We start from the raw sequence: 21,505 nt of genomic DNA on the forward strand, positions 1-21,505 counted from the left end.
TGCTGGTCTCTTCTCCCAGGGAATTAGTGACAGAACAAGAGGGAACGGCTTTAAACTGCAACAGGGGAGGTTCAGACTGGACATGAGGAACAAATGTTTCCCAGAAAGAGTGGTCAGAGAGTGGAATAGGCTGCCCAGGGAGGGGGTGGAGTCCCCATCCCTGGGTGTGTTTAAGGGCCGTTTGGATGAGCTGTGGGGGGATGTGGGGTAGGGGAGAACTTTGTAGAGTCGGGCTGAGGGTTGGACTCGATGATCCCGAGGGGCTTTTCCAACCTGAATGATTCTGGCATTCTGTAGCCACCTCCGAAGGCCAAAACACACAGAAGTTTCTAGCAACCTCACCCGGGACAAAGGCTCCAAGATGTGGCACCAGCGCCCGTGGCGTTGCTACAGGTTTATCCTGACCAAGCTCCCGAGCAGAGCAAATACAGGGCTTGGCACCATGGAGGGAGACGGGCCTGAACCCCGTTGTGGTTCAGAGGTGTCCGAGGGGACCCTCTCCCCTTCTCCTTCCCGGCTGGAGGGTGCCTTTCGGGACATGCGCCCACAGTTCCTTCATTTGAGCTTTCCCCGAACAGGCACGCAGGGGAGCACTGGAAGTTTTGGGAGAAACAGGGCATTTTAGGCTAGACAACTTGCAGCAGCTTCCCAGGCTCCAGAAAGATGGAAGCAAAGTCAAAGCTTCTATTTTATCAACTCTTATTTTATTCATTTATAAATACTGTTGTGTTTACAAGCATCATAGATGTGAATATTATTCCCAAACTTTCAAACACATAATACTTATAATACTATATAACAACAACCAGTAAAACAAATCATTCATCTCAGGGTTTGAAAGGCCACTCAAAAGTTGCATAAAAATACATTCTCTCCCCATCTCGTAAGCTAGTCCTGCTTCTCCAAGGAGTTTATTTACAAAGAGCCATCATCAAACTCGCAGCCACAATAGGCGGGTTCACCCCAAGCAATAAAAATGAATTCACCCCAAGCAATTGCTTAGAAAAAAAGCTTGTGTTCTCCAGTGGAGACCACGTCTGGCAAATGCTCTGGTTCAAATAGGGATCAGTTTTAAAAACTGCTTGCTTTGCACTCTGTCCCAAGCGCGGAGTGCAAGGTGTCCTATTCGTTACCTCCTCAGTGCACTGGTTATGTCAGGCATTAAGTGAGACCAAAAAAATTCATTCTCAAGAATTTGGTTTGCAATTGCATCGTCGTCACGAAATACTCACAGCTTTGGCTAGTCAGCAAGACTAAACTGTTGGTGGGTCCTCTACCCTAGTCAGAGTTCAGGGGGATAATCCAGTGCTAAGCAGAGACTTCATCTAAAGTGGTTTGGCTTTGCAAGGTGCCACGCAGAGGAACGAAGCCTTCCGCACCCTTTGCATACTGTTCCTTAGGATAAAACACGAGTGTCCTGGTAGGAAGGGGCAAAACGTCAGTGCAGGATGGATTTGTCAGATTGGGTTGAACCCTCTCCCTAAAACAGATACCAGGCTTCTTCACGCTGCCAGGAACCTGCCTCGTGAGAAGAACAGGATCGTTAGTCTGAAACGGCACGGCCTGAGGCACGCGCATCGGCATGCCAGCGCTGCGCCAGCCACCAGCAGCCCCAGCGGGTGAGTATCTTCTTCTCCACGTGGCACAGAAGGGACTGGACTCCTGTTTGGAGCTGAGAGAGCCCAAGTCTGAAGCGAGGAGTGGGTCACCAAGAGAAAAAACATCAAGAACGGCAGAAGTACTCACATAAAGAGTGCACCAAGTGGGAACGGCGTGCAGAAAAAGCATTGACCGGATCTCAAGACTTAAAGCTGTTAAATATAGCAGGGTTAAAATAAAGTAATATAAAAAGGATGCCTGGCTTAGGCAGTGCTCTGCAGAAACCCTGATGCCATTACCAGCTTTGGTCTCTTCCTCCCCAAAGCACAGCAGCAGAGGAAGGGTCTCAGTGTACCAGGAGAAACGGCATCTCATGCCGTGCACAAACAGCTCCACGGGCTGAAGAGTGGTGGAAGAGGAACCTCTGTTCAGAGCTGCCTGGGGAAAAACCAGCAGCTCTGAGAAGAGCTGGAGAGGTGGAAAGAGGCAGGACAGGGAGGGGAAGGGGAAAAATGGAGAATTAGAAAAAACCAAAAACCCTAAGAAAAAAACCCAAGGGAGAGGAAAATAAACACACTTTCTGAAGCAATAACCAGCAAAAGGTTCCAAAAAGCCCAGGATTGATTGACAGAGATAAATTTTACCCTGTTGAGCAAGCTCAAGAATTATGCTCATGTTCAAGTATCTCATCTATCTCTTTCATAGCGGAAATAGTCCCACCAGCCTGGCGGGAGCCGTGAGCCCACAGTCAGCAGAGGTGCCTGGGAACCTAGGTAGGACTTCTTCATGGCAACCTCCAGTTCAAGGACTGAGACTGCAACTCTCAGCCAGATGGCGCAGGGAAATCAAAGGACAAAAGAAATGAAAGGACGAATATGGAAGGATGTAGATGGGAAAGTGGTTTGGGTACAGCAGGAAGTGTCTGAGAGGGAAGATATCGTTTGAGAGGAGTCTATTAAGGGGAAGCTCAAGAGATCTGATGACAGGTTACTGCTGCTATCATCAAAATCACGCAGCACACAGAGGAGCCACTGTCTAAATGCCCATAGAGAGAACAATTCCAAACTATTCTGAGTATGCATAACATTAAAGAGGGTTTTTTTTGAGGTTTCCTTCAAGGTCAAGGCTTATTGCAAGCTTTCGACAGATTAAAAGCTGTATCCTAGTGATACAGTTACCAGCACGCCCAAGGGTAGCTCCTTGTCCCTCCGACACCTTCCCAAGGCACACAGGGGGACAAGAGATCGCTGCTTCACGCTCCTCTGCCTTGAAACCCAGCTGTGCCAAGCTGCTTCGCCACCAGATGGGTGGGTGGGAATGGACTCTGCCATTCCCTCCCTCTACCAACAAACCAGTGCTGCCGTTCACCTGGTCAGCCTCCAGCTGCAAATCAAGGCAAGGTACCTGCAATACCAGACCAGAGTCCTCTACAGGGCTCTGCCTTCGTGAACATCGCAGGAAAACGTCCCAGACAGCTGTTAGGACAGAGAGGCTGGTTTCTGGTGTGGGCACAGCTCCCTGCAAGGTGATTCACGCTCACATGCACGTGAAAGCAGCAGAGGATCTCTAAGGGTTCAAACTTGTCCTTCAGAAAGCTTGGCAAGTGTCTGTGATACATCCTATCCAGAGGAGCAAGAGTCCAGATGCAATTAGCAGATGGTACTAACGGAGACAGGAGCCCTGCAAGGATACAGTGTGATACCCAATCACGCAGGCTGCGGAGGAAAGGCAGGGTGAGGGGTAAGGGACCTGATGCTGGGAGTCAGCACTGATGCTACTGAACAGATTTAAAATCTTGTATTAAGTAAAAGACTCAGTCTACTGGGGCAAAAGGAGAAGAAGGTCTCTGTGCAAAGGCAGCTGTCATCAGCCTGTTACAGAAATCAGCCCTGGTGGCTTTCACAGCATCACATTTCAACCAGAGTCCCACATCTGGGGTGGGTTGATGTGCATCCTCAGAGTCCCAGCCCACGTTCACATTTCCCACCTCTAAAGGGCTTGGATGTGCTGGATTAGTTCTTTAGGTGTCACTTTTTAAAGTAGGAGCTACCTACTCCAGATCGGAGTCCAACACCAAATACTGGGCTTCTGGAAGTCGTTTTGGCAGCTCAAACCCAGTCCTCACATTTCTCTTCTCCCTTGAATAAAATGTCCGAGATACCACAACATGCTTAAATTAAAAATAATAAAATGGCAGGGGTGTGTGTTGTGGGGGAAATAAGGGCAGAAAGGGAATGTACAGCAAAGGGCAGGGCAAGGCAGGTGTGACAGATTGATCCCATGGCTGAAATGCTTGCTGTACTCGACAGGAGGAACAGAGAGGGGTAGGGCTTGGTGGCGGGGTTGGCAGCTTGTGTAGGGCACCCCTCTTTGTCCTGCCTTTGCTCAGGCTTCCTATTTGGAGAGCTTGCTGATGACACGAATGAGGGCTCCGTTCTCGTCCTTCAGCCTTTGGTTGTCCGACTTCAGCTCTGTCAAAATCTGCAGAGAGACAAAGACAAGGTGGGATTACAGCTCAGCACTGCCGGCTGGGCAAGCCCTACGGCTCAGAGGGAACAGCAGGGATGGCGCACCCCTTCCAGCCAGCACACTTCTAATGTTGGTATTTTCTCCGTAACGTCTCCAGGATTTTTACAAACTGGCTGTCAGGCGTGGAGGGGTTGAGAGGAGACTTGAGCACAGCAGAGCCAGGGTGCCCCTAGAGCTGGGAAAGCCCGTGGTGAGAAGCGTTGCCACAGCCCTAGCGCTAAGTCAGGACCAGGCTGGGAGGGCAGGAACCATTTCTGAGCTGTTTCATCCCAAACTTGTTCCCAGGGGGTGTACAGGGCTCAGCAGAAAACGATAAAGCTGTTTTTTCTGATTTGTTTGTTCAATTTTGTTAGGACTAGAGGGGAAAACAAAGGTTTGAAATCCTAACTCAGGACTGGACCAAGCCTGGCTTGCAAAACCTCTTTAGAATAAACCCAAATCTCTTTGGGATCTCAGAGATGTTTAATGCAACGTGCACGCCACGGCCAGAGGACTGGTAGAACATACGGACACTGGAGATAGTTCCCTGGTGCTCAATTTTGAACGCTGAAGCTCAACCAACCAAGGGCCGCAACACAGAAAAAAGCCAGAGAGCTTTCAGTTGGAAATAGAGAAAGAAATAGCTTTGACAAGCCCTTTGCAGCATTCCTCACTGGCAAAACCCCCTCCCGACTCCCCTTGCTCCCCACCCTGCAGGCAGGTGACCTTCAGGGGACTGTCCCCGGCTGCTCAGGGACTGGGAGACCCCACGCTCCCGACTTGGGGTGTGACACAGAGGGTGTAACGCGCCCCACGGGTGCCAGCAGCCCTGAGGGCGACAGCCCGAGCCTGCTGGAACAAGCCAGGGTGGAGCGGGGTCACACGAATGGCACCGGTATGAGCTCAGCGATGACTTCTCTCTGCCAAGGTGGATCTTTCAGGAATTCCCCCAGATTCAAAATCCCCACTGAACCTCCTCCTTCCTCCTGTGCTGGAGTTTCAGCTCTGACCACAACCTCCTGCCCAATCCTCTCACCTGCAGCCCCTCCGCGCCCACCGGCGCTGAGCAGAGGCCGCTCCCGGGGCAGAGCCCAGCTCCCACCGCTCCTGCTGCAGCGACTCCCTCCTCTCGCAGCCAGGCCAAGCCCTGCCTGGCCCCAGCGCGCCCAACCCCGTCCTCGCTGGCGCTGGATGCTCCAGACGGGAGGTTTTGCAGGAGAGAGAGGAGGGGGAAAGCGGAGCATGGTGGGATACTGGGGAGAGGGGAAACTGTGTGACGGGCTGGCCAGAGCTTCAGCTGGGGATGCTTAAAGAGTCTTGCTGGGCGCAGCGGTGGTGTGACAGGCACATCTCCAGGACAGGCTGTCACAACAGCAGTGATGACTCCCTATGCAATTTCCTGTGGCCAAATGAGAGGCATCACCCATCACCAAAGCACTCAGGAGCCCAGAGGAGCGGGAAGAGTGCTTGCTGTCTCACTCTGCACCCCTCCATTTCCTCCTGAGCTTCACCTGACACCCACAACACAGCACGGTGCCTTCAGTCAGTGCCCTGTGACAGTTCAACCACCTACTGGGGGCTGCAGATGGACAGTCCCTGTCCTCTACGTCACTGCTTGGGGTGGCCGCGCAGCCTTGAGTGTGTCCATCACTGCAGTAAGGTAGTGATACGAAGTTCTGCCACTTGCTTTGGTAGAGATAATCTGTCAAGAGGTTCCCAGAAGCAACATCAGAGAGCAACCATCCCAGTTCTACAGCTTACTGGAAGCTCTGACGGTGGCTATGCCTTACACACACGCTTCAGTGCAACTTTGGTGATTTATTTGAAAAGGAAGGAGCATATAAGTACATGTAAAGCAAGTGCTTCTTGAAAAGTTTCCCAGCTGTAGTCCCACTCCACCAGTTTCCAGTGCAGCTTTCTGAAAACTAAAAATCAACCTTACAAAATTTCATTCCTCCCAGGTCAAGGGCATTCCTCCCTTTGAAGCAAAGCAGACTCAAGTCAGGTAAAATAAACTGCACGTAAAGCAGGCTGGTAATGCAGGGGCCTGAAAACAGAAGCTTTATAAATGTCTAATTGGAAATGGCAAGGAGGGAAGGAGGGATGCAGCACAGCCTGCAGCAGACGGCAGAGCTGACCATGATGCAGCGTCGGCGTAAAGTGAGTTTTGGGCCAGAGGCTGGTCCAAGCAGCGGTACTCTGTATCACCTGTGACACTGGAGAAGGTGGCACTTCAGAAATTACAAGGATTTTGGAAAATGAGATTCTTTGGAAAGCACCACTGCTGCAAGAGCGTGGTAAATCTGTCAGAGTTTAAAACAGCGACATTACTGTATAGCTGTGATGTTTACAGACACTGGTGAGACAAGGTTTACAGGTACCAGCAACATCCCGTGTTAGACCTACTGGAAGAGTTGAAAAAAAATCAGCAGAGCTTGCAGACACACGGCTCTTCTCCAGCTCAGACACCAGCAGTGAATTGCAAACCTGTAAGCAAGCTGGGAAGGATCAGTTCACCCATGTCTCAGCCAGCCTGCACGAGAGACAAGGCACGTCAGAGCAGATGGGTGTTAGCAGGGGGAATTTCCTAGGAGGAGAGAGACCAGTGACTTACAGTTTGTGAAACATTATTTCTCTGAGTCTGGAAAGTTTTGCTCAATTTTCCCTCTCAGATCTCAAAGCACATTGGGAAGGAGAATGACTTAAAGTCACCGCTTGTGAGAAGGAATGAGTCAGTGACAGGTTCCAGAATACTTTCACAGATTTAAACCAGAAAGATGGTGAGATCATTTAATCTGACCAGCTGCACAATTCAGGCCACATAACACAAAACACCCCTTCTCCTCTCTCAGACCCTGTGATACACGCGTGGTCTTGAACTGAGACTCCTGGAAAGGGGAAGCAACAATTCCCCTGGTTAGTTTGTTTCTACGGTTAATCATCCTTGATATAATTTGTGTGCTAAGAATAGATTTTTTTTTTTATACCTCAGTGTCACTTCCAGCCCACGAGAGCATACTGCTTCTTCCTTTCTTTAAAAAACCAGCTATGTCTGAAGGGATCTGAATACCCCTACTAACCTGCAAAAGACAGGTAGCCCTAAGAAAGAAGCATTTACAGCTTTATTTTAGCACCGAACCAATGAAGTAGCAAGAAACGATGTAATTTAACTGTGTGATGTGTGAGGGCAAAGCTTACGGAAGGCTTGTCCTTGGATTTCAAACACTAATTGCTCTGCACTGAATTTAAAACAGAAGATGAAAGAAGAAAGCGCACCTGGCCCAGCTCCTATTGCTTCCCCTGCCTTGTAGCCAGACCACAGGAGGCAGAGGGGATGCTGCAGCCTGTGAAAGACTCAAAAATCTGTTTAAAATGAGGGAAGGAGCTTGTTCTCTTTGCTCAAGTGACCAAGAAAACCTGCTGAGGACTGCCCAGTTGTAGGTTTTCTAAAAATCACTTTCGTGTCTAAAATGTGCACTTTTCATAACAACCCTAGAAATTTATTATATTGTTCATTCTGACTTCGGATAATCTTACCTGCTGGGTGCCAGCTTCTCACTGCACTAAGTCCAATTAAAAAAAGAACTGCATAATGAGCAGACACCGCACAAAACACCTATTCTGAGGTAAGGTCGGGGGGAAGGGGCTGCTGGCTAACCTATTGGCACCGACAAGCTCCCCCAAAGCCACTTGCCCGTGTTAAGCCACAGTGAAGCAGCTGATCCATCACTCCTCAGTAGCCACCTCAGTGCCACCCACCCAACTCTACGCCCCCACATCAAGGCAGGAGCCCATCCTGCTGTTCCTCTCCTGGATGATGGGAGACACGGGTCCCATCCACAGGACAAGGCAAGCCCCCGACGTGGTCGGTTAGTAAAACGGCGAGATCAGGATCATCTGCCAAGCAGAGCAAAAGTCAGCAGGACTGAACAGAGCCTCCAGCGAAACCCTGCTTCAGCCGGGCAGTAACACCATGCTTCTGGCTTTTGGAGGATCCTTTGCCACATGCTGCTTTTGAGCCACAAGCTTCATCAGATACCCTCGAGGGCAACGAGGGGAGGGAGAACAGCCCGGCCAAGGGAGCGGAGACCTGCCTGGAAGAGTGGAAGAGGGAGGCGAGATGAGCCGGAGGGAAAGCAGCTACAGCTCCTCTGATTCGGAGGGCTTGGCAGGCAGAGAAAGTCTGGCTACGACCCGGGTCAGAGCCCTGTTTTCAGCCAGCAGTTGCTCATTCATCTGCCTCAGAGTGTGAATCTGTTTGAGCTGGTGGAGATTCTGCAGAGAGTGAGAGGAGTGGACAGAAAAATACAGAGAAAACACCACGAAGACAAAAGGGCACAGAAACGTGAATTTAGTCCACAAGCAGTAAAAGAACAAAAGAGAATAAAAGAAAAATTAGTAGCGGTGAGTGCTGGATGGGCAGCAGCTCAGGTGCATACGGGGAAAGCCTTACAACACACTAAAGATGTTTTGGGAACCACCCCTTTCCTCGGGGGCCCCCAAAGCCTTTAAAAAGGTCAAATAAAGGGATTTCCCACCACAAAGCAAGACAGTCTCTTGCAGGTTATATTCTACTTTACCCAGGCAGCGAGCTCCAGCAGCACACAGCCCCTGGACTTAGGAACTACTGTGAGAACTACCACCGTTCACTTACCACCTACGCAGGCTTTGAAAACACTGCTGGCAACTGAGAATTTCTTTAAAATTCCTTTTCTTTGTGTATCTCTAAAAGCTAAAGCAGTCTTATGTCGCAAAGAGTGATCAGAGCTTCCTGGGAGATTTTGAAGACATAGACTGAAGCACCTGAAAGTGTCACTGTCCTACAGCAGACCACGGAGACACGTACCACGTCTGCTCACGTCCCTCGTCCCCGCGGCACCTGAATGACGGGTCTTGATTCTGCTCAGGCTTCAGTCCTGCCAGAAGGTCTGGGGCATGTGCGTGGGTTTGTCATCCCTGCCCAGATTCAACTCTTCTCTGTCACGGGGCTCAATTTATCTCTGATCTCCAGAGGTGAAAAGTCAGAACCTTAAACCGCTCATTTCAACCAGAGGAGTTTGAATGACACTGCTTACACAGGAGGCACGTGAAAACGTGGCATTCTTGGTTATAAAAGAAATGAGTGGGCAAGGGACAGTGTAGAAATCAAGCCCCCAAACTGTGGCTAGCACAGGTATAGCAGCAACGGGGAGATACAGAACATAGAAGCAATGATGAAGACAAAATGGGAAAACGGTAAAAGCCAGGCAGACATCACCAGTCCCACAAGGATGACATCTTCCCCATGATGCTAAAGCGAAACCAGGTGCTGGACATTTACACCAAGCGTGGGTGCCAGGACATGCTGAGGGCTGCAGAGCTGCCTTCTGAGCAGCGTCCTGTCCCTCCTTCCTCCCGACAGCTCGTCGGGCAGCGGGGCCACGTGAACAAGAAACCTTCTTCCATGGTGGAGGGAGCACAGACGCTGGGAGGGGAAAGGCAGGAAGAGAAACATCTGCGAGAAAAGTCGTTTTAAGTTCAAGTGAACAAACTGCAGCCCAGAACCAACGTGCTGCTCCCTGCGTCCTCTTACTTGTGAGCGTGCAATGGCAGGGAGGAGAGAGGGAAGGGGATTCCTTTCTGCCATTTAATTAGCAGAAAGCATTCAAAGGGCGGTCACTGTCTGTCCTTAACCAGAAGCAGCGTGGGCAAATCTACTGCCATACAAAGAACTTGCATGAACTTCCAGCCAAGTCGCGTGACATGGAGCTGGCTGCAGTTGGCAAGGAACCTGCTGCTTTCTTTTCTACAAAACTACTATATTCAGTGGTTAAATGGTTCACTAATTCATGGTTTACAGGATCTAGCTTCTCTTTTTTCAAATTTATGTTTGTTTGTGTTGATGCCCTTTGCCTTTTGTCCAATGGCTCATTCTTGTATAAAAGAGAGGTGCTTTGTGTAGCCCCCATCCACCGGCTCGATTCTTAGCTACCCAAAAGCACTACCTCTGCTCTCCATTAAGGAATCAAGATACCTCATCCAAAAGCCTTGCAAAACCAATGGAAGCTAGGCAGGTGAGAGCAGGGAGCCAGCAAAGGATGGGGTTTGAGCCCCCCGAGGGCATCCAACTGACAAAACAGCTCCCACTACTCGGACTACGCCAACGCAGTTCTGACACTGGATAAATCAACAGGTCCTGAGACTACCACGGCAATAAACTGCAGGAAAGTGTCAGGGACATCTCGGCAGTGAGATCCCCTCTCGCCAAATCTCCGCCATCTATCCATCACGTAACCTGCCCGAGGTGTGCCAGCTGCCCCTGTGCTCGGTGAGGACACAGACACATCACATGTCTGTCCTGGGATAAATCACACCCAGGAGCCACCAGAGGATGGTTCATACTGGAAGAGACATTTCTTTTGGTGGTACCATGGAGAATAAACATCCTCTGTTTTATCACAGGGAGCACAGCCGGGCATCCGACTGGCAGAAGACATCAAACATATGTAAAACGGGGTGCCATGCTACGCGAGATGGAGAGGATTGTGACTGTTTTGGAGACCACCTTTATTCTTCCACACCAATATTGCCGAAGCCTCAGCATGGCACGATCAGATGCAGCTCAGCCTCAGCACGCTGCCACAGACGATAAAAAGGATCACTTATGTAAAAATGTGTGTGTGCTGCAGGTAGGATAGCCTTCTATTTATCCAAGAAACCCAGGAAAAGCTGGAAAGCTGGGACTGAAGCCAAAGGCAAAGACCAGAATCTGGACAATACTGCTGTGATTGCTTATCACTCTGCTTGATACCGGCTTACTGAAAGCAGGTTTCTCAGTTCAGCTGTACCTGCCTTCAATTAAGGGATTTTGCGCCTGCAACACTAGGGGAAATAAAAATGCCCAAAGCATGCACAATGTACAAAGCCAGGAGGTGCAGTGCTGCTACAGAATAAAGAAGCTTCTGTGACCTTCAAGAAAAATTGCTGTGTTAAGTTGGGACCTCAGGCACTTGGCATTGAATTCAGTTCAGTGCAAATGCTAATTTTCTTTCTTCTTCCTCAGCCAAGCTGCTGTATCTCCAGTCTAATTCTGCAGTCACTTCGGAAAATGCTGCACTGCTCTGTCACCTTCACAAGAGCAGGTCTGCAGGAGCAGCTCTGGCACCAAGGAGTTCTTGAGATTGCTGAGTTTGTCCCACTCTTCTCCATTTCTTGATTGCTTCGTTAGCAGGGGTTAAACTCATGAAAGGAACAAAGCTCATTACTTCAAGCATAGCCTGAAGTACAAAGCGTTTCTGTCCCAGAAACCCAGGACCATTCCGTGACCACTGCTGCGCCTCCTCTTCCTAAGAAGTCTGCTGCAAGAAGAGGAAAGCCCTGGCCAGGACATCTCATGCACAGAACTGACACAGACACCCCAGGATCCAAAAGCTGGATTTGAGTCTGTTGGACTGGTTCAATTCAAGGACCAGTGGGAAGAATCCCCACAACCACAGTATTACCTGAGACCTAATAACCTGGCATGTTTGGTTGCTTCCCCTTGTGCTCTCCATGTTAAAGGAAACTGGTGGAAACTGGTGGATTTGCTTAAGTCGCTTATTCCTTCTGATTGTGCTCGACAGCTATTCAGCTTGTGCAAAGAGCAGGAATGAAAGTCTAACCAGAATTAATAGATTTGTTTTCCTGGCTCAACCTCCACACTAGGGATTAACATAGATGCTCTGAAGAGGTTATCTCATGCTAGACAAACACAACTGGGCCGACTCTCCTTGCTTTAAGGCACAGTGGAAGTGGACAGGGAAGTCTGCTTTCCTTATGGACATGTCCAGTTCAACCTTTTTCCTTCACAGATTTTATGCTCCTTTTTACTGAGTGGCTGTCAAAAAACATGTCACAGTGCACTCAGGTACTCACCACATACTTGAGTTTTTGCAAAATCTAGTGGAAACATAGTTGCACCTTAGAAAAGATATTTTCAAATTTCATGTCTATTTATTCTACTAAAAAAAAGGCCACTTTGGTTCAATGCAGCAAGGACACAGCAAGAGAGCAAAGAGTAAGTACCACTCTCGAGGACCTAATAGCTCATTTTCAGTAACAAGCACAGGCTCCTTTAGCTCACGTCTCCAGCACATCTCTCAGAGCAATATAAGAACATGTCAAACTTCTAGCAGTGTTTCTTCTTTAGCACCATCTTGGCTTCCCTCAGTTTGCAGCTCCGGACCAGCTGAACCAGAGGCGCTTTTGGCTGCGTCCAACAGTTCCTACAGGTACCTTCTTTCATTAATTGCTTTCCGAACCAATATAAATGTTTCAAAACTGACAGGCCACTAGAGGACACCAATTTGTCTTTTTACTCCATGGACTGAGCTGGTTTGCAGAGTGATCTGCGTAGCTGAAGAAACAACACAAACTGCTACTCTCTGCATTTTCTCTGGAAGGCCATATTTCTGTAATTACAGGAAGGTCTCTCTGGAGTTAAAGGTTGCTACCTGGTTCAGTGAACAAAGAATTTGGAATTTAGACATATTCAGTCTCCCTCCCCTTGCGGCTAGCCATCCACATCTCCTCTGTGAGAGAACAAAAGAGCCTTTACAGTGCGACCACCAAATCATTCGGCTACTTATTGCAGTAGAAGATGCAGCACAAGCCAATGGGTCCTTTCAAAGACGTATGCTGGGTAAATATTTGAAGCTTCAAATAGAAACATAAAGTTGGAACCTCCTCCAGGGTGGCAGAAAATCGTTTCTATCCATGCACCGTGTCGGGAGAGCTCTCAGATGGAGTCCTTCCTTCTTGAAGTAGCTTGGTCCCACCTGGGTCATGCTCAAAGGGAGTGAAAGCGCAGGACACAGAGCAAAGGGGGCGTTCTGGGAATACAAGCATTAAAATATAGCATAAAATGATGTAACGCTGCAAAATCAGTGTGAGGTTTAGGCGTACTTAGACAGCAAAACGCACTGCTTCCTGCTCTGCAGTGCTCCCCGCCAGCCCCGTGCTCGCAGGGCATCCGAGCCACGGCAGGAGAACCATCCTTCGAAGCAACGCCACGAGAGAGAGAACGTGAGGGAGCAGTCGGTGGCGGATGTCTCGTGCCAGTAAGCCATGCTGCACATTTCATCAGGAAGCAAATTCCTCGTTGCTGAAATCTATTCCAGGCTGACTTACTGACACAGCCTTCCAGTAACATGCTTTAGGAAGGGAGAACAGAAATACAATCACTCTGTGTTTTTTGCTGGCCAGTGTGCGTGATCTCAAAAGCCAGCTTTGTCTTCTTACCCATCTGGAGAGAACCACAACGGCTTAACTTGGGCTGCAGACTATTCAGAGCACAGAGGATCAGCACACTGAAACTCATCGATGCCACAAAAGGTTAGTTTTGGAAAGCATTTAAGGAGAACAGCTTTCACAGTTCTTCGAACAAACAGCATAACAAATTAAACATATGGTGCAATCAGATGAATGATAATAGGACGGTTTTATTAGTATTTCATGTTTGGAAAACATGGCCATTAAAGTAAGCTCTGACTGCATAAAGGTACACACTCAGAGATAACAAAAGTCCCTTCCCACATACACCTTTACCAACCTACTCCTGGGTGACAATCCCAAAAGACAATATGAAGCATAAAAACCAGAATAAACAGAGTGAATAAATTATTTCCTACCTTCATCTCCTCTTCCATTTCAGAGAGTTTCCGCTCCAGAGCTCGCTTCTCCTGTTTACAAAGATTCACAAGAAAGATTCAGAATAAAAACTTACAGTACATTTAAAGAAAAATGAGCCTTGTACTTCTGTAGGAGCATTCACTGAAAAGCACCTCAAAGCAACACACAGGTTACAACCAGGAGCTGATCAGACGGGACAGGGCAGCTGGTAACCCAGCAGGTGATACGTGCTGGGCCCGTCTCAGCAGATCCTGAGCTCTCTTCATACCCCTTCAATGAAACTATTCCCCCACCTTTAGTGACTCCCAGTTGTCAGGGCTTCCTGATGTAACGTGATTCTGAGCTCTGTGGGTGAAGCCACGGATTTAACTGCACCCCACTAAAGCAGGCAATGAGAAAATTCACCAAGCCCATCAAATGAGAAACAGTGAGCAGGGAAATGTGCCTGGAAATCCTGCTTCTCCCAGATTAATTTAGCGTTTCAAAGCTGTAAAGCTGACTGCTTTCAGTGTGTTTTGGAAAGCGACAATTACACAGGCGGGCTCTGCCACGTGACTACTGGTGGTGCCCTCAGTGGGCACTAGAGAGAAAGATCTGGCCTCCATCAATGGCTTTTTCAACCCGAGGGGGCACAAACCGCCCCAGGAAAGCGCACTGAGCGGGGGGAAATGACAAATGTGGGTCAGGAGCAGGCTTTACACTCTCCTTTGCCCTCTGCAAAGAAACGTAAGGCCAGGAGAGTGAGGAAAACACAGCTTTTGAGTGTGGCTGTGGATGATCGGTTCTGCGTCACTTTTCATCCACAGCACACTTCCTCCAGGGATTTGTCAGTGCAAAATGTGTAAGCTGTCTTGGAAACAGTTAATGCCATCTTCACTGAGAACAGCTGGACGCTTTTTTTCTCTCTAACTCTCAGAAACCTGTGTTTATGGCTGCCGTGATCCTAATTCAACAAAAGCAATGGAAGACATTGCCCCAACTCGGAAGCATGGGTGGGAGATGGGACTCATGGTGTGAGCTCCCTCTGGCTGGGGAGATCTGCTCAGGGCAAGTGCTCTGACCACCACCACACTTTTTTTTTTCCAAAAGAAAAGCTCCACCCATGCCATGGCTTCCCCCAGCAGTTATGTTCAGATGACATGTTTGATAACCCCACTCAGCCTGCTTTAAGCAGGCCTAGAAATCAGGCCCACAATGGTCACTGCTTTGAGAATCTCAGTCTCGGGGTTCAGACCGGTGCAGATGCTGAGCTGAGCTTATACAGCAGTGCCGTGGCCATCAGCTCAGCTTCAGCAGCCTCGGTAACTTCAAAAGTCAAAGCCAGGCACCTGCATCGGTCGGTGTCTCACACACTAGTGCTGAGGGCTGATGTGCTCTGCCTAACTCTATCCAACGTGGGGATCCTGAATGTCACCTCCTCCAGACTAAATCTGGCAAATCCTGGGAAGTGTTTACACATAAATAATTAAGGTCTTTTATGGTAGGAATTGAATTTAAACACATGGTTCAACCATTCAGCAAAGCTCCTAAAAAGTCAGGAGATGAAACACTTTAGGAGGAAACTCCACTGCAGGTGACCCTCCAACGTGCAAGTGGACATTACTGAGAAACTGGAGCCAGGCTCCAGCTTTAATTAACCAGAGGTGTGTGGTGGGAGAACGAGCGGTAATGGCCATCAGCTGAAGCAGGGGAGGTTCTGTCTAGATATAAGGAAAAAAAAATCATTATGAGGATAGTTAAGAACTGGAAGAAGGGGCTGCAGCTGTGGAAACTCAACACTCAGAGGTCTTCCTGAAATGATGGGACAACGCCCTGACTAACCTGGCTGGCTCTGCTGGGATGCACTACAGATCTCCTTGGGTCCCTTCTGATCTGACCAAAGCTATGGTCACTTAAGGCAGAGTTTTAGCCAGACACTGCCAGTTCAGCTTAGCTTATTGCAGTGAACTGACTGTTCAATTAAGAGGAAGGAGCATTCAGACACTCAGATTTCAAGTATAATGGCAAGGCAGACATCCAGCTTGTGTTTTGCCTTGTTCCCCTCACCACCCCAAAACAGTCTTTATTCATAACAATCGAGAATATTTTAAAGCATAATGGACCACCAGTCTCTTAGCACAATACAGTCCAATTCATTGGTCTGCAGCTTCTTGTAACAAAAGAAAGAAATCAGAACTAAGCTGATTTGCAAAGAGAGCAGAAAAGTCTCAGACACTGAAAAGGTCAGAACACAATTATCACTGTGCACTACTCCACAAGGCAGAAATATAACTTATCTTTTAATTAACACTTTCCTTCAAGAAATTACTACGCCTTGCAGAGCAACACCAGGCAAAGACTGCGAGTCAGAAGAAAGCAGAGACACATACCCTTTTCTCCATCTCCAGCATGCTGGACCGGTCAGAAGTTTTCTCCTGCTTCTGCTATGTAAATTAAAAATAGAAAGCTATTAAAACTTGGAGGCATTCACAGGATGCTGCACAAAGGCCTAGATAGCCTACAGATGCACTTGCCTCGAGAAGAAGCAGTCTTTACAGAATCACTCACACTTATTTCTGTGAAAAATAACAGTCTCCTCTGTAGCACCTTCCCTCCCAAGAGCTAAATCCTTTCCCACGCTGGAACATGCACTGTCATGGGCCGGTGCTCAGTCCCTCCAGTCTAGGAGCTGGTTTTTGCCTTACCTGGGCTGCTTTTTCCAACTTAGATTTGATGTCGGCCAACTCAAGCTGGGCTTCTTGCAGTTTTGACTTGAGCTTTTGATTTTCAGACAGGGCGCTTTCGTACAACTGAAAGATGAAACAAAAGCTTTCAATTAACCAGGCTGCTCTTCGGCTGCCACACGGAGCCAGTTCTGCCGCGCCACTCCAAGCAGACACGTGTCCTCAGCACCGAGCAGAGGCAGCTGTGGGGTTTGCTTCGCTCCCCCATGTCAGGATACTAGAAGAAGGGCAAACAGAACTAGTTTGGATACTTTACTGGTGTTTTCATAATTTGTATGAAATAAGAAAACAGCTGTATAATTTTGCAGGGTGTTTAAACACAGGGAAGAGGCAAAGAAAATGAATGTTTTTAATTTAGGTAAACCACCAAGCATGATAAAGTGCTAAGTTATATGTGGTGGATGTATCTGAACCTGTGATTCTGTTGTGCTCCCCAACACAACACACCCTAGTTGCTCTTGTGTGCTTTTAGTTTGAAGAGGAGAAAGGAGGGCAATTTTAGACTACTCCAAAATGGATTTTTTCCCTTCACGTCCTTCAAACAAGCAGAATTTCCATCCCTCTAAGAGGACGAGCTGGGCATACTGCCTGCCTCTTCTGGCCAGACGTGTTTGTGAAGAGTGGGGTGCTGCTTACTGGGCAGGGCTTTTCAGAAACATAGTAATACCAGAATTAAGCTCATCTTAATCTGTTTACTTTTCATATGTTTTTTGCATTGCTAGTAGATGTGCACAGCAGTCTGTATTACTGCCTTTCAAGGATTATGTTGAAAGTTTCAGAGATTATATAAAAAATAATTCTGGAACGTTGTACCAGCAAAAATAATTCTGTGGGGATGCGCATGCTTGAGCCACACTGGCATGCTCCACAGTATCTTTTCTTGCTCCTTTCAAATCCCTCCCAGCATTTCTCCAGCCTGACTCCTCAGTCCCCCTCCACCAGATATCTGACTGCACAAGGGATCCTTTCACCCCTTGTCCTTTTTCAACCCTCAGAAAGGCTGGTGCATTTGAAAAAGGCTGGTGTGATTTCCAAAAGCAATGGAAACAGAGAGAATAAGCTCTCTTTTTCTTTCCAGAGACTCTCAGTGCAGGTTTCTGCAGCAACAGGCAGCTTCTAAAGTGCGTGCAGTGACAATAACATATTTTAAAAATCCTACTTTTTTATAGTCTCTGTTACTCTCCTCTTCTGCTCTGCTGCTGAGGGCAGCTAACCGGTTCTCCCTCCGGGTGTAGGCACTGGAGCGGCTGGAGGCACGATCGCTGTAGGAGGAGTCACTGGTGGTAGGGTTTGTAGCTGCTTCCAACCTAAAACACGATGAAGATCTAGCACCGTGGAGCCGTTCTTACTTTGGGACAGCCACTATGAGCCCAACCGGTTGGGATTCGAGGCCACGGCAGACCCAGCTGAGCACAGGCGCTGGGATGGCTGAGAGCACCCTCCACCCCACCGCAGGGCTTCGCTGCTGAAGGCCACGCAGCCACCACTGCTTCAAAACTGGAAAAAAACCAGTGGGTCTCAGCCCAAACCCCAAAGGGGCAGTAACTTCTCAGGGACCTCTCATCTTCATGGTGGGAATGGGCTCCATTTTTAATAGGGCACAGAGGGTTTTCTTCTCTGCAAAGTAGAGATCATTTAAATCATTTGGGGAGTAAAGGGTGAAAGCAAACTGGCCCAACAGTTGAGCTAAGGTGAGAACCAACTGGCCAGTATCAGCTTCAGCTTATGCTGTTGTTCTGAAGCACAGGGAATCCCCAAAGCCATACAGAAATATGCTGTCAATAAATATTAAATAGAAAAAAATGCCAAAAAATAGAATTCTTACCTGGAAAGTCTTTCATGCTGAAGGAAAAAAAAAAAAAAAAGAAAGAAAAAGGGAATTAATAATGAGGAGAATTAAAGGTTCAGTTCAAGAACCTCAGAGCTACCATGCAGCAGCAATTCCCTACCTCTGATGCCAGCACCTAGCTCACAAGCTAAACAGCATTATTTCCCATGCCCAAAGTGGGAATCACTGATCCCTGCCTGAATCTTTTCAACTGCTTCAGCTTCTCTGAAGCATTTCAGATTTCATTTCTTTTGCTAACCTCAAAACTACTGAACCTTGTTCTTCAAATCCTAGTTTCCAGAATTGAAATATATTCCTTTGAACCAAAACTAATCTGTTGTTTCCCTTTTTGAATCAAGTTATTCCTCCTGACTTTGATCACTGTCCTATGCATGATGTGGGTGGGAGGGATTAATGGCCCATGATATGCAGAGCTCGCTGTGTATTTATGTTGAACTTCAGGAAATCACAAAGGGTGATTTTTCTCCTTGGCCATGTACCTCCCCCATGAGGAAAAGCTTCACCGTGGCAAGATGATACAGAGCAGAAGCTGCACGAGGAAAGGAAAGGAACCTTACATCAGCCAAAAGGGTGGACATGTTGGTTGAAGTGTGTATTAGGTTCTCTTTTGCCCATCAACATCCAAATCACCCCTGTGTCACCCTCAACGCTGCCTTTGCTGCAGCCCACAGTTGCAGGAATCCAATGGTAATGGCATAGGTGTCCTTCAGCACACAGCACACTGACCCGCCACCTCCTCCTCTGCAAGGTTTCTTTTTGGCAGGCGTTTACTCAAATTCAAGGTGCAGTTGAACTCTTTTTCAATCCCCTGAACTGGAAATTAAGCCCAATATTCCCCTGCTAGTTTCATTAGCAGCATCATTTCTCTGAGTGAGCACAAACCACCTGCAGGCACTACCAGTTATTTCCCTAGATCCTTCTTAATAAGCGCAAGAACCAACACAAGGAGCAGGACATTACAGAGAAGACGAGGGGTCAGGGTTTTACTGCCCAGACATGCTTGTGTTGGAGTTTGCACTGCCTGGACACACCACTAAATCCAGTGCTAAACACCTTGCTGGGTGGCAGATTTGCTCCTGCTTGGCACCCAGAGGACGCCTCTGATTACTGGGCAGGTATCTTGGGAGCTCACACACCATGGGCAGCTGAATTAATTTACATTACATGGAGAAGGAGGGTAGACAAGCAACCCTGCCATCTCTCTGCTCAAAGCCAGAGGACTAGAGGGGCAAGTCCCAGAGCAGCACGGACTGTGCCCAGCCTGCCTGCAATGCTGCCCTCTGCTCGCCGGGATGCAGGGACCCGGCTGTGCATTATGTATACCTAGTTACTACGTTTTTTTATTCATCCTGCCCTAATGTGACCCTCACCTTGAATCCTGATTCAAGACAGGAGCTTCCCCAAGGAATCTGCAATCCCTGCTCACTCTGCAGTACAGCCCTCTGATGCGAGACGTGGCAATTTGACCAGTAAACAAGAAACAAACTGAAGAAACCCGGCACATTTGAAGCCTTGCAGACAGACAACACATTCAGCTGAAGCTGCTAAATACAAAGCTCAAAAGGACAAGTAAATGCTGCTATTAACTAGTGTGTTCTCCCGTGAGCTGTGCCTGCAGGGCCACCCTCAGCCAGGCTCCCGAGCAGGTCTGGGTCCAGCCCCACACTGTAGGGATGGTCACCAAAGCTCCAGGAGCCCATCCCGGTGCTGGCATGGGTCCTGGGCCATGCAGCGGGTCCAGCCCCATATTATTTTATTTGCTCTAATCCCCTCTCCATGCAAAAAGCTTTCTTTGCATCATACAGGTGAGAAACCACCCAAGGGAGATGGCAGACGGCTCTCCACCATAGCTAAGCCCCGCTGCACATCCACAAGCGATGCTGGATGCTGTCTGGGAAGCCTCTCACAGGGCCAAACGCCCGGTAGCTGCCTGCTGTTGCCACAGGGACATCTGCCCACTTGCCCAAACAGCCGTGGCTTGGGCCACTCTCCATAAGAAGCTGAAAGCCAGTAAGTTGGGAAGCAGTTTCCACATGGCTGGCCTCTGGCGTGGGTCTATCATTAGAAAGATTTCCCGTTTTCAGCTGCAGCCGTGCTGGCTGATGTCTCCACTGTCTTTTGTTAGCAGAGCTTTTGATATTTGCCCCTTAAAACCCTCACAGCTGCCTGACAGCTCCCTTTTAATTTTGGTCCAGTGACCCAACCTCTCCTGTTTGAGCGGGAGAGCTGAATTAGAAGTGATTAACAAGCCTCTTGTTGAAAGTTATTTGTGCACTTCATGCTAATCCCCTTCAGTGACGACTTTTCTTACAATGACAAACGGCTGGGCAAGTAATCCACTTGATATCAAGCTTGCATTTATTTCAACAAACACACCTGCTAATATATTTGAACAGTGCTGAGAAAGTCCACACGCGGCTGGCTGGGCAAGGCAACGTGGAAACCAAGCAGTAAAACCTGAGCAGGTCCCCAAGCCAGCCTGTGCACTTGCAGCAGGAGGGAAAAATCATTTTTGCCTTTTTTTTTTTTCCTCCCCCACCAAGAAAACTAATAACTTCCATAGGCAGAGAAAGCAGGGTGTGCTTCTGCAAAGGAAGGGTGGCGTAAGAAAGGAATCACTTCAAACACAGCTGCTGGGAACAGCAAAGGGGAAAAAACCCACCAGGTTTACTGTATTTAAAACCTTCCTGTGATGGATACTGAGATGAATTGTTTCAGACTGCAATTGTCTCTGTCTCTGAAGAGAAGCAAAGTACCAGATGAGACGGGAGGACCCGCATCATTCCTGCCACTGCTGCCAACAGCAGAGCAGAGCAATCCTGCAGAGACCTGTGGCCACCCCCAGCACACAGCAGCTCCAGGCCTTCTCCAGCCAAAATCTGGATATTTCTTAATGCTCAGTGATTTCTCCTCCTGTGACTTTATCTCCCTTTAGGCTCATTTAAAGCACATCTCTGCCATAAAAGGACTCCAATGTCTTGCAGAAACAGCACGGAACTACAGGAAATCTTTGTGTTCGCAGCTGTTGGGAAAGCCAGTGTCTTTCACCCTGCAATTTTCGGGTGCCACTCTCCATGTTGTTTCAATTAAAAGTGGTATTTTTGAGACAAAGATGATTAAGTTTCAGAGGAACTGGATAAAGGCTGAGGTCTGGAAAGCAGAACCCAAACGAGATGTT

At 48.3% G+C, this 21,505-nt stretch overlaps 1 protein-coding gene across 8 annotated transcripts in view; it reads right to left on the reverse strand.

Annotated features, from left to right (window-relative positions):
- Positions 1-682: 682 nt before the first annotated feature.
- PPP1R12B (protein phosphatase 1 regulatory subunit 12B) overlaps positions 683-21,505 on the reverse strand; it is a 127,317-nt gene continuing 106,494 nt past the window's right edge. For 3 of the 8 annotated variants that reach the window (XM_074893991.1, XM_074893987.1, XM_074893993.1), the window contains 6 exons: positions 18,304-18,320; positions 17,638-17,785; positions 16,440-16,544; positions 16,125-16,178; positions 13,755-13,805; positions 683-4,080 (listed from right to left, as the gene is read on the reverse strand). In XM_074893991.1, coding sequence (XP_074750092.1) covers positions 3,994-4,080; positions 13,755-13,805; positions 16,125-16,178; positions 16,440-16,544; positions 17,638-17,785; positions 18,304-18,320 — 462 coding nt within the window. In that variant the 3' untranslated portion in view covers positions 683-3,993. The other 5 variants (XM_074893992.1, XM_074893990.1, XM_074893986.1 and 2 more) reach the window with 3 other exon arrangements.

The sequence above is a fragment of the Strix uralensis genome, chromosome 24 (genome assembly GCF_047716275.1).
Source record: "Strix uralensis isolate ZFMK-TIS-50842 chromosome 24, bStrUra1, whole genome shotgun sequence".
Lineage (NCBI taxonomy): Eukaryota > Metazoa > Chordata > Aves > Strigiformes > Strigidae > Strix > Strix uralensis.